At 39.7% G+C, this 11,998-nt stretch overlaps 1 protein-coding gene across 1 annotated transcript in view; it reads right to left on the bottom strand.

Moving 5' to 3' along the window:
- Window positions 1-100: 100 nt before the first annotated feature.
- Window positions 101-11,998, bottom strand: part of adgrd2 (adhesion G protein-coupled receptor D2) — a 149,082-nt gene continuing 137,184 nt past the window's right edge. The window contains exons 23-25 of the mRNA XM_049578766.1: window positions 11,030-11,088; window positions 10,910-10,940; window positions 101-3,960 (exon numbers count right to left, since the gene is read on the bottom strand). Coding sequence (XP_049434723.1) covers window positions 3,953-3,960; window positions 10,910-10,940; window positions 11,030-11,088 — 98 coding nt within the window. The 3' untranslated portion in view covers window positions 101-3,952. The remainder of the gene's footprint in view (window positions 3,961-10,909; window positions 10,941-11,029; window positions 11,089-11,998) is intronic.

The raw sequence follows: 11,998 nt of genomic DNA, 5'->3' as shown, positions 1-11,998 counted from the left end.
TGTTATTGGAGGGTAATAGTACCTGGTACCTGCTTCCAGCATCTCAATCGTCTTTCTTAAATGATTATTAAACATGAAAGCAGCAGAAAAACACATAAAACTGGACTTGCTTAGCAGAGCAGCTACCCAAACTGACATCACATACAAACTGGGAACAGTATATGTATAGCAGCAGATTGAGGAGAACAGGTATATGCTCAGTCGGATTATTACCTGTTTTAAACTGTGTGGAAAATGGTAAATGGCACATTATGTCAAATAGTAAAACTGTGTTATTTTCTTGTTTTGCATCTGTGCAAAGTGTTTGTTACTGTTACTTTTTTCACCATGGCAGAGAGCAGACATTCTAGATCGTAGCAGATTGTGCGAGTATAGTAAGCAAATCTGCAAATCCTAGGGTGGTGAAGGAAAGATCCCCCCTACTCACCCTATGATTGACTAGTACTCATTACTTTTGTTGGTTAGGGCAAAAGGAGTAGAACTGGTTAAGGTTAGGGTCAACCTGGTCTCACTCTGAAGGGGTAAACGTGGCAGGACAAGAATGAAAGTTTACAGTGGCGGAAGTCCAAGTAGAGCAGGCCATTCCTTCACTATCCTAGGATTCGCAAATTTGCGCACAGTAACAAACACCAAAAATTGTGATTCTTATTTTAAGATACATATCAGCAACCACAACATGATTCCTGGCCCATCAGGGAATCTACAAGCCCAGCCGAGTCACACAGAAACAGTCTGAACCTTAAGGTATAGTGCATCATTCTGTAGGAAAATAGGCGAGAGTTGAGATGGCTGCTTGTTATAAAGCAGAACAAGGTAGAAACAAGGCAATTCTGCAATGTCTGAAGCCAACACCAGTTTGACAGTGGATGCTGTAGATAGATTTAGAGTTGTTGACTCAACAACAGTACATGTGCCTCCTGTTTACGTGTGTCTTCACGATATCTCTGTAATGTTAACGCAAACATCTGTGTTTTACTCTCACAGCATCACACTGCTGTCTGCTGTGTGATGCTGTGTCTGCTATAGTCTCACACTATAACCTATCATATCTCTGTTGCTTCAGCTTAAGCTGAAAAGTTCTTCCACAAAATTGAAAATTATTTAAATGATGTGATGTTGACCGAAATAAAAAATAATAATCTAGATATATGCGCCAGATTGCCTTGTCAGATCATGGCTCTGTCCAGCAGCAGCATATAACTCAACTCAAGCCCCTGTTTGCTCCAAGATCGTAATAAATGACCAAACGGGGCAGGTCCAGCCTGTTATCACTGACCAGACTACAACTGTAATCAGATCAGGGAGTAATAAAGTGAGTGATAAAGCAGTGATAAAGGTCTAGATTTATAGAGGCATATACTGAACAAGTTAGTCAACACAGCAGGACTAACATTATTAAAAATATTTTTGGTAAGCCACTCTAGCAATGTTGTTTGAAAGCATGTTACTGTAAAGTTAGTTTGCATCATTATTATCCTTAACGTGCCTCACCACATAATAACAGTTTACCTTAACAACAACAAGTAGCATTAACTAGCTACACTAATTATTAACTTCAAGCTACTTAGCAGAACACATTTAGCCTTGCTAATGTTACCAATATGTTATTTGGTGGAGAAAATGAACTCAATATATACAATACAGTGCAACAAATTATGATGATTCTGCCACCCATTAAAATGAGGAGATGGCTATCCCATTGTTCTTCCGTAATGACAAACAGCACCACAGAGAGCTGGCTTCTGGTTGGGTATGAGGGAGCAGACACGCATTCTGGCTTCCCAAACTTCTGTGTTCTTAACTTTCTAAAACCCTGTAATTCCACTTTTACTTGTAACGAAACAGTGGATATTAACACCTTTGGAAACATATCATCAAAATATGGCAACAAAGACATGGCATGGAAAACATGGCAAAATGACAGACACAGCCATGATCTGTCTGAAAAACAATAACAAGGAAAATGAACATGCACACGTAGATAACAAACACCAGTCAGCATCATGTAACGTGTCTTTTTTATTTTATTTTAGGTAAAGTTAAAACCACGTAGATATGATGGGTTATAGTGTGATTTGCTGTGCCTGCCAAACTGACTACAAAATAAGTGGCCTTGATGCAAAATTCAAATGTCACTGACGTCACAACCTTTCCCTCTCTTATAGTTTACTTGTATAAGACAACATGTCATGGACCACAATATATTGCTACAGACAGAAGACGACGGAAGAGTGAGAATTAAGCCCAGTAATAATATTACACATACATAGGGGCTGACCGCCTCATTCTCAGTGCATGTAATTTTATGGAGTACCTGTGATAAACTTTAACTAGTCATCCAACCTATGCAGCATAGGTTGAGAGAATTGTGAAGTTCAACTCAACTATTGTGAAAATATGTAGTGAATCATCACATATAATCAACTTAACTTTCTCCAAACAATTGAATTGTTCAATCTCAACTAATAACCTGCTGAAATGTTACAAATACTCTACAAACTATCTATAGGTTGACTATCCAAATAAAGTTTTACAGAGAACTGTGTTTGTAGTCAAAAACCATCTAAATGTATTCGGTAAAGACAGTTAGACAATACCTGGTGAATATAGTTTCTGTGTGGGTGTAGGTAAGCAAGGAAAAAAAACAATGAAGTTACTTGTTTTTAATTTAAAAGGGTAACTTTACCCATATTGCTAAAGTGTGTATAGTTTTATTTACTGAAGGTTTCAGATACCTGCTCTTAGGATTTCTTTCTCCACCCACTACAATGCAGGGAGAAAACAGCAATGCTCAAGATACAATGTCCTGATGACACAGACTTATTTACAGAAAACAGCTTTCTACAGTTTCCATGGAGGTGTCTGAGCTCTATTGTACAAGTTTCTAATAAAGTCTGTTCACAGGGAGGTCTGTGGAGTCACCTCAAATTGCTTCTGAAAAGACATACTGCTATTTTCAAATTCTATATTCTGATGCTGTGAGCACTGCAAAAGAAAACATCTGCCCACTGTACCCAAAACCTTAGTGAACACAACTGGCTTGTAATTTGGGTGAACTGACCCTTTAAGGCCAAAACATACCAGTGCCAAATGGTGCCTGTCAAAACATCCACCCCTGTTATTTTCTCTGTACAACACACACATCATGGTTCCGGGACATGCCACCCTGCAGCAATTCATGCACTGTCCTACTGTCAATAAATATATTGCCAAGTCATAGCTCTGGAGATTGGCTCCTCACATGAGAAATCGAGTTGAATTAGTGGGTGTCCACACATGAAGAAGATGTATTGGTAAAAGCAGTAACAACTTTGTGTGGTCTTCTGTTGATGTGCTGCAGCGTGACGTGTCCTATTGGTGCCAGAGGTGGCACATGACACGGTGCACCACGGTGTGTTTTCAGCTGTAGAGTGTAGTGTGACACCATAAACAGTCTTCCCTTTGCTTTCAGAACAAAAGACTCATTTGTGCCTTGAAGAGATCAGTTCACCATCTTACAAACTACTATCAGGCAACGGGCAATAAAATCTTTTTAGACAGCACTGTTACTTTGTCACAGACATACTGGTAAGTGGACATTGGTTTAAATGGTGAATCCCATGAAAAAAGAAAACATTCCTTCACTACTCTATTTGTTCCAAAGACTTTGATGCAAAGGACTCTCTAGCTACCTAGAAAGTGAGTAGTTGAGGGAACACTGATTTGATCTGAGAACAGAGCAGTGACAGTGTGAGAGAAGGTGGAGCTCTCTTATTCATCCTTCCTTCATGCTTATTTTATTCCATACTCTCCCTCCCAGCAGAATATGTGTGTGTGTGTGTGTGTGTGTGTGTGTGTTTATGGTGGCCATGCACTTCTTCAGGTTTGATCTGTGTGTGTGTCCAGTCCTCTCTTCTTTCAGCCTGGTGCATTCTTATTGTAATTGAGTATCAGGATCCACTCCATTTGCGGTTCAACAACCTGCGGTGAAAGAAAGTGAAAGGCATTAACTACGACTCAGAGCTCAACCTGATATTTAATGTTTTTGCATTACAGGAGTGCAAGTGTGTTAGTGTACAAAAGAAAAAACAAGAAAGGAGGGAAATGAAAGGCAGAGTGAGAGAGAGCAGGTGTTGGAGTGGTTAATGGCTTATAGCGTGAATAGCCAGCCCTGTCCACTCCTGATTAAGGGAATGAACTTCTCCTTTGTCTTGTCGGTCAACAATGAACACCCAGCAGCACTCAAACACCATCCTTACAGACGGCTAAATATTTAATGAATCTAAAACTTCCTTCTCCTTACTGCCAGGCAATTTAGAGCCACTGACAGTGACTTCACCCTCTGGAAATATGGGGACCATCTGTTGTGTTTGCCTGCACATTCATATCAACAAAAGACACAGGGCCAGTTTTCACACAGGCCTAATGCAGTCCACTGAGCAAGTAAATGGAGACAATCTAGGAAAAATAAAACCCCTTTGGCTCTGTCTCCGCCGGTCATCTGTCAATTGTTTAGACTGAAGTCATTAATAGATGATGCATTCTACAAACACTCAGTGCCTTTACATGAATACGTATCTATTCTGTGTTTGTGAAAATCAAGAACAACATACAACTAGAGTTGGGCTGATTTCCGGTTTTGCTGGTCTGATCCGGTGTACAAGCTTAAACCGGTTTGATTTTACGCAAACCAACTGAACTGGCATTTGTAATTATTTGGCGCAAGTTCTGGCAAATTTAAGAGTAACCTTAATCACCAACCTGTGCCAATGGCATCACTGTGCTAAATCCAACTCATTGGTAACAAGCAATATAAGAACACGATTAATATAATATTGTTGTTATAAATGACTAACATTGACAAACAAAGCTGTCTTTTCACATTGGCATGATATGCAGCCAGTCATGGTTATTGCTTAATGGAGCCTAGTGATGTCAGAGGGAAATGCTGTGGGACAACAACGAAAGTTAGGGGGGCGGGCAGGAGGGGTCATGGATGGGTCCAACAACACCCAACCTTCACCGGGGAGGCCAGTGGTTGCTTCCTGTAAGAGATTGTTAAGCCAAATCCTGCTCCTTTGTCCTAAACCCAACCACATGCTTTTGTTGCCTAAACCCAACCTCGTGCGGGCACATGCTTTTTGTTTACATGAGACATGGCAGAATTAGTCTCTCATGAAAAGCTGACATTTGAGAGATTTGAAGTTGACAGAATTGGTGTCTGCAAGAGGTGTTCTGGCTGCAAACAATGTTTTGAGCTGAACTTTCATTAGAAATTATTTATATCTGTTGCTCACTTTGCTGCAATGAATGAAAAACAGCTTATTTATGAAGTTGAAATGAGTAATTTTGTATATGATATGTTTATATGTCTCTTCAAGAACCTAAATATGACAGCTGGCGGGAGATAGATCGCCAGGGAGTTGAACATTGCTGGTAAGGTAAATGACCTTGCTAATAAAAAGCTAGGCTACTTGCTCTTGGCTATAATGTATGTCTTTACCAGTTAATATCACACATAAAATGTGCTGTCTGTTTTGAAAAGTAATGTTACAAATGTAGGAAGATAGCAAGTAGGCTATTCATCCATCTTTTAAGTGGTTACGTCTCCAGTCTGATCTTAGCGCTACATTGAGTGGCGTGTTGGGGGCTGATAAGGTGAATTTCCCAGCATGTCATTGGATGATGTATTTCACGGCCATGAGTCAAAGGAAATTGTTAACAGTGTGTGTTAATCACTCATATGTTACCTATTCTGCTGCGATTTATGTTTATGCATCTCACAATAGTTGCATGGGTTATGGTTAATGTTGTGACATAATATTGCACCATGAGTTAAGATGTACACGTGATTGGTGACCTCCTCCTGTTTACATGTGTTAACTGAAGTACATATTTAATGGATTCAGTGTGACACTTGTTTGTTGCAACGACATGGTGTCATCATGTTCGACTCAGGAGCTGCTGCTGAATCAAGTGGGAAACCTGGTAAAATATGTATACCAGTCTTGTTTGCCTAATATCAAACTGGGTTTAAGGTTTTTAACTTTGAATCCAACTACTCTAAAAACAGCGTTCAAACCATCATCCACACTAAACCACCATTACATAACACGTCTGCTAATAATGAGGAATTTCAATGTGAATCACTGCAAATATATTAAATATTTAGCTTCTTGTTCTCAAGGCTGCTTTTAAATACTCCATATGTGGTGTAATTTAAAACCAGACAAAGAGAGAGCAGGAAGAGTTCAATGCATTCCTGACCTGAGAAACCATGAAGGCATGGAGGCCACAGGTGGATGCTGGGATTTGAAACATATATTGTATGCAGTAAAAATTCCCAGTCATTTTCAGAAATGTATAGGTGAGGGCACTGACCAAACTCATTCCAGAAAGTGTGAATAAATTTAATGACTGATTTATTTACAATCTGTAAAGGTTGCACCTGCTGCCACAGAGTTCATTTAAAGTCTAGATAAAGTAAACTCAGAGATGTGTTTCTAAAAACATTATACATGTTAGGCAGAAATAGCTGAAAACATATGACAAGACTGAACTGTATAGTACTGAATTGTGGAATTAGACTGTCAAACATTTTTGTGGTCAAGATTTGTTTGGGCAGGCCTGAAATCATGGCTCAGTGACGCACTGGGGACATCCTGTGCATAACCCCTCCCCTACGCTGCATTATATAAACACTAGAGCACATAGCATCAAATCAGCCCCTCCAGGATTTTGTGGGCTGTTTTTGGGATTGTTGCACCCTGAAATGGCCGATTTCATGGCAGCTTTTCTAAAAAAATTGCGATGCATGTAGCACTGTTTTTAGGTGTCGTCATAAATTCAGAGCTTATTGTTATGAGCATTCAGTGCTTCTCACAGAATTGGAACCTATCTGTGATGTCAGGGTTGGGGGGGACAGCAACATCTATTTACAAATGATGCGTTTACCCCTCATGCTGCCAGGCACCATTACAGAATAACGGTGACTGAAAGGATGAAACAGCTCAACTCTGTCATTAAACTTGTTAATAACTGTCGGTTAACGTTAGCTGTATTATGCTAACACTTAGCCCTGTCACTGTAATAGTGTTACTGTGATCAACACACAGAGCTTCAGTAATGCAATAGTTGTCTCATGAAACAGAGAGAGAGAGAGAGAATCAATACGTTGCATGCAGCTCTACAATGAAATGAGATTTTATCCATTTTAAATAGTCAAATTTGCAGTGAAGTTGCAGTAATTGCAGATCGCACAGAATTCTCTGGGATTTGCTGACATTGTGTTAATTATACCAAACACACCATTGCAACATCCTGGAAAAACTAATCAGTTATTCTTTGTGTTGCCAACTTGGCAACTTTTGCAGGCTTCTCAGACACTCATAGTGACTTCATTTCTAAATGGTGACAAATTAAGCAACTTATTCAAAACATTAGGGAAAGACAAAAAATATTGTAATTTTTTTGTATTTTTCATGCATGCTGCTCAGAGTAATTGCAGTCCATCACTCATCCCACATCAGTGTGGGGTCTCTCTCCTCCTTTCTCCTCTTGCACTGTGCAGTAAATGGGGGACAGGCAGGACGAGAGAAGACTTCACTCACTGCAGAAGTGGGAGTTCAGTTATAGTGTTTCTATGGTTATGCTGATGCTCTTGCTGTCTGGGTTGGAAACGCGACAAAGTGGTGTGCTCTAGTAAAAGAACTATAGCTCTTATAATAACACATTTATGTCTGGTGTGACAAACTTAGAACACATCATTTTGGGACCAAACATGAGAAAACTAGACAATACAAATCATATTCTTTTAAATTTCCCCGGGGTGCACACTGACTGCTTTCTCTTCTTACGCACTCTGGGCATGGAATGAGCTTTTTAAATGTTGCTTCAACATTTTTAAAGGTCTTTTCAAAACTGCCTTGAAGGAAACATGTTGCTGCTCTATATAGCCCTTCATGGCCTGTAAATCCCTGTTCTTTTACTGTTTTCCCTTTTGTTGCCTTTATGTTTTGTATGTGTTTTACTGTGTAACACAGTTTTTTTTTTCTTTTTTAAAGTGAAACTGATTATGTTGATTTTGCTGCCATTTTGACCAGGACTCCCTGTAAGAGTAGATCTTGTATCTTAATGGGACAATCCTGGCTAAATAAAGGATAAATAAGTAAAATTAAAACATGGCTGAATCCATCAATGCCCTGTCCATGTATGACAAGCAAGCAAACACCCTCAAAGTCTTTGCCACTGCTAAAAATCACGCTTGTAACCACATCGGGTAAAAAAAATTACAACTATTTGTATTTGTGATTTACCTTAATGTTGATATGAAACACTGATTACTGAAAAATGAATAAAAATGGCTCTTCATATCAAAAAGGTTGTCGACCCCTAACTTACAGTATAGGATTCCTTATTATACAATTTTCACAATCTGCAGATGAATTAAGCAGCTTTTAATTCATACTAAAATCACAAAGTCCTGTGGTTGGTCTGTTTTGCTTTCACACAATGGTGATGTTTCACCAGAGTCTTGGAAGCAACAGAAAATGAGTGAGATGCAAAAAATGCCAATGGGCGGATTGGGCCAGGTGTGCTAAACTCTAAATCCCCTCAGTCGAGTTGTTTAGTTCAATCAACACCTGAATTCATTTGATGGGAACCAAACAAGTTAGTCAGCTGGGTGTTAAGGGTTTGGACCCTAGTTCAGTTACCAGTACATAGACTAAATCTGGGCCAGTGTTGGCACCCCTGTCATTGATTCAATCACCACCAAAACAACCACTAAACTATAATTCTACCACTATACTCTATTAACCCTATGTGCTATTGTCTTTGCTTTATGTAACACTCAGTTCGCACGCTTGTTTTGCAGTTAGTTGCAGAAACAGGACACTTTACCCACCATCCAGTTCCATCCCCTCCAGTTTGTTTGTATGCCAGTTTCAGCCTACATGATATCAGCCCAATTATAACCTGGCCCGGCTGTCCTATGGTGTTGGTTCAGATCGTGAACGAGTGTTGTATGTAATAGTCGAGTCGTAGTAGACGACAACTGACGCCACGTCTGAGACAACTCGGAAAAGCTTGTTGCATTTTTTGCTTTCCATGACTACTCCCATCACAGCCATGACTTTAACCAATAGGAACACAGAACAATCTGCTGCCATAGACAACTGTAAACATGGTGAAGGAAATGAAGAGTGATGCTGTAGGTGTTGCTGTGAGGTAAAATGTAGGAAAAAAAATTGTGGAGTTTTGGCGACAGCACCCCAGCATTTTTGATTTTTCCTCGAGGGACTGCACAACATAGTGAATAAAGAAAAATGCTGGCATGAAACAGCAGAGGCAATTCAGCAACCCAGTTAAAGGGCTTTTATTGTAAAACATTTGCAGGAACTTTTTGTGCAGAATTAATGATTTGCACAGTTTTCATGCGATACTTCAAATGGAGTTCAGTCAGGACCACTTTCGCAAAAGAAAATTTTATTTCTGTTTGCAGTATTTTATTTGGTGGTATAGCTCTGTGGTATAGCACACCTTTCCGCCCTTCAACATGCATATGAAGAAAGCCTGAGGCCGAGACAGCAAACCTCCCTGCCCTTCCATGCACCTACATGGCAAGCCTAAGGCAGAGAGAGCAACAGCACAGCCCCCCGAGGTACAGAACAGAGCAAGCATCAATGACAAACAGAAATGACACTGAAACGTCAAACACAACATGAAAAAGAGGCGCTGGGGTGGAGGTGGGTTTGTAAAGCAGTTTGCCGAGGAAGCGGCAACATTAGGTAGGCCAAAGCAGTCTGAATAGGGTCCCCTGAATGTAGTCTCGCCACTAGACAATCAGAGATCTCCGCCTTCTGATACTCTGGGGACACCCCTTTCTAAAGTGTGTTTAACACACCGGAGAAAACGGCCGGCAACAAAGCAACGCCTCTTGCATTTTTTAAAAGGACACGCCCTCTCGGAAATGTGTGCTCCCCCTTTTCTTGTCCACAAGGAAACAAACACACAGAGAGCTTGAAAATGGATGCCGAGAGATTTAACTCCGTTTTATCAAATGTGTGCTCAGTCCACAAGATTGTGGAAATGAAAGACTTAACAGTGACTTTGTTTAAAACTTTTAACGCAGTCGGACTATGTTTACGAGCACAAGAGTTCAGCAAGCCACCGAAGGACCGCCCTGCGGATTTACTATTGGTTCTGCAACGTAGGGAGTTTTTTTAAACTCTGAAATTGTATCCGCCCATCTAAACACAAAATCAGGGAGAAAGACATCAGTCTTTACTTAAGCAAAGTGTCTAAAGACTGACTTGTGAGTCTGCCCTAAATGAGATTTTGCAATTGGTTACATAGAAAGTAACCATGTGGTCTTCCGGCCCCTCCAACAATCAGCTGCTCCATTAGTTGTCTGGGCTGCTTGAGATCAGCTGATGTAGCTGGGATGCGCGCTGAGCTTGACATCGTGTCCTGCCTAAACTAAGCCTATGCTCAATTTACTGCCATTTGATGGCACTTATCATGTTACTACAAAAACAGTTCGGGTGGGACATGAACAGCCATAGTGACTGACGACTAGCGGTGATCGGTTGTGGACTAACATGTAGTCTGTCATGTCTTTTGACAAAGTCAAGGCGAGATTTTATGACTAAATACTTCCATAATCTAACGTAGTGACTGCCAGAATGGACAAACATACTGTGTAGTCTGAACCCGGAATTAATAATGTATTGCAACTTTCTTCTCTCCTGACTTTATTTGTGACTCTTATTATTTTTGTTTCAGTGCACATGCATCTGTTCTTGTTCTTCTACAGCTGTGACACACTCCCCTGTGTAGGATCAATGATATTTAATAGTATTTCTTATTTTCAACTAAAATCAACTCCTCTGTGATTCAAAACCACAATCAAGTGATGTTAGAGTTGTACCTGATGGCTTGAACCCAGTCAGCTGGACCACCTGTTTTAATTGAAAAGACACACAATAATCCGTCATTCAAACAGCATAATATGACTACATTGCAGTGATAATACATACACGTTACTTACTTGGTTTCCTGATGCTGACTTTAAAGAGAAATTCACAAAGCTCTCCTTTCTGAAGCTCTCTGAAAGACAAAAACACTTATTTGTATTTTAAAGTTTGCATTTCTCTTTCAGGAAAAACACATTTGTTTATGCAAGGTCAAAACATCTGAGATGAAGACATACCGTACAAGCAAAACAAAGCATAATACTAAGAGCACTTTAGAAAATACACACAGGGAAACACAAATGCAAACAATATGAATGACAAAAGAACATTATGAGCATAAAATGTTTTGGTTCCTTTTGTATGCAGATCTCTGTTATTTGCCCTTCTAGTTTTTAACAAATAATGTCATATAATTATGGCCTTGTACCTAAAGGACAGATTACTGATGATGAGATAAACCAAGATATGAAGTATAATCAAAGAGCATCATTTATTTGATTTTAGAGCATTGTGAAACAAAAATCTTAGATCAGGGTTTTCAAAGGTTTGTCGACTAGTACCATTTTAGTGAGCCTGCATATGAACGCAGACTGCACAGGAAAAGTTATGACTTTTTATGACATACTATAGTATGACTTTTATATGACATTTATGACATACTAACTATATCCGTCAACAGTGATACAGCCTACATAACATTAATATTCAAGCTGTGCTCATGCACTGTTTGTACATTTTTCTATGCAGAGTAAATGCACCAAAATTTGTACATATTCCATGTAATGATGAGCCAGTAATTCGTGGAAAGTGGAAGGTTGCCATTACATGACCAAAGTACTGATGGGAATAAAGAAGGAAGTGGCCCTGAGTGGTCCAGTTAGGAAGCAGGTTGGGGTGGTGAATGGGTTGCAAAACACAATTTGTAGCATATTGCCTCGTCCCAATCCACATACCAGCATCCCCATTATTGACACTGGATTAAGTTGTTGTGTTGTTAAGTCTCAAAACGTCAAGGTTGTTTTATTTATCTTTATGTGTGTTGT

This window comes from Epinephelus fuscoguttatus, linkage group LG6 (genome assembly GCF_011397635.1).
Source record: "Epinephelus fuscoguttatus linkage group LG6, E.fuscoguttatus.final_Chr_v1".
Lineage (NCBI taxonomy): Eukaryota > Metazoa > Chordata > Actinopteri > Perciformes > Serranidae > Epinephelus > Epinephelus fuscoguttatus.
The sequence above is the reverse complement of the archived record's forward strand: the minus strand, read 5'-3'. Positions and strand labels throughout refer to the sequence as shown.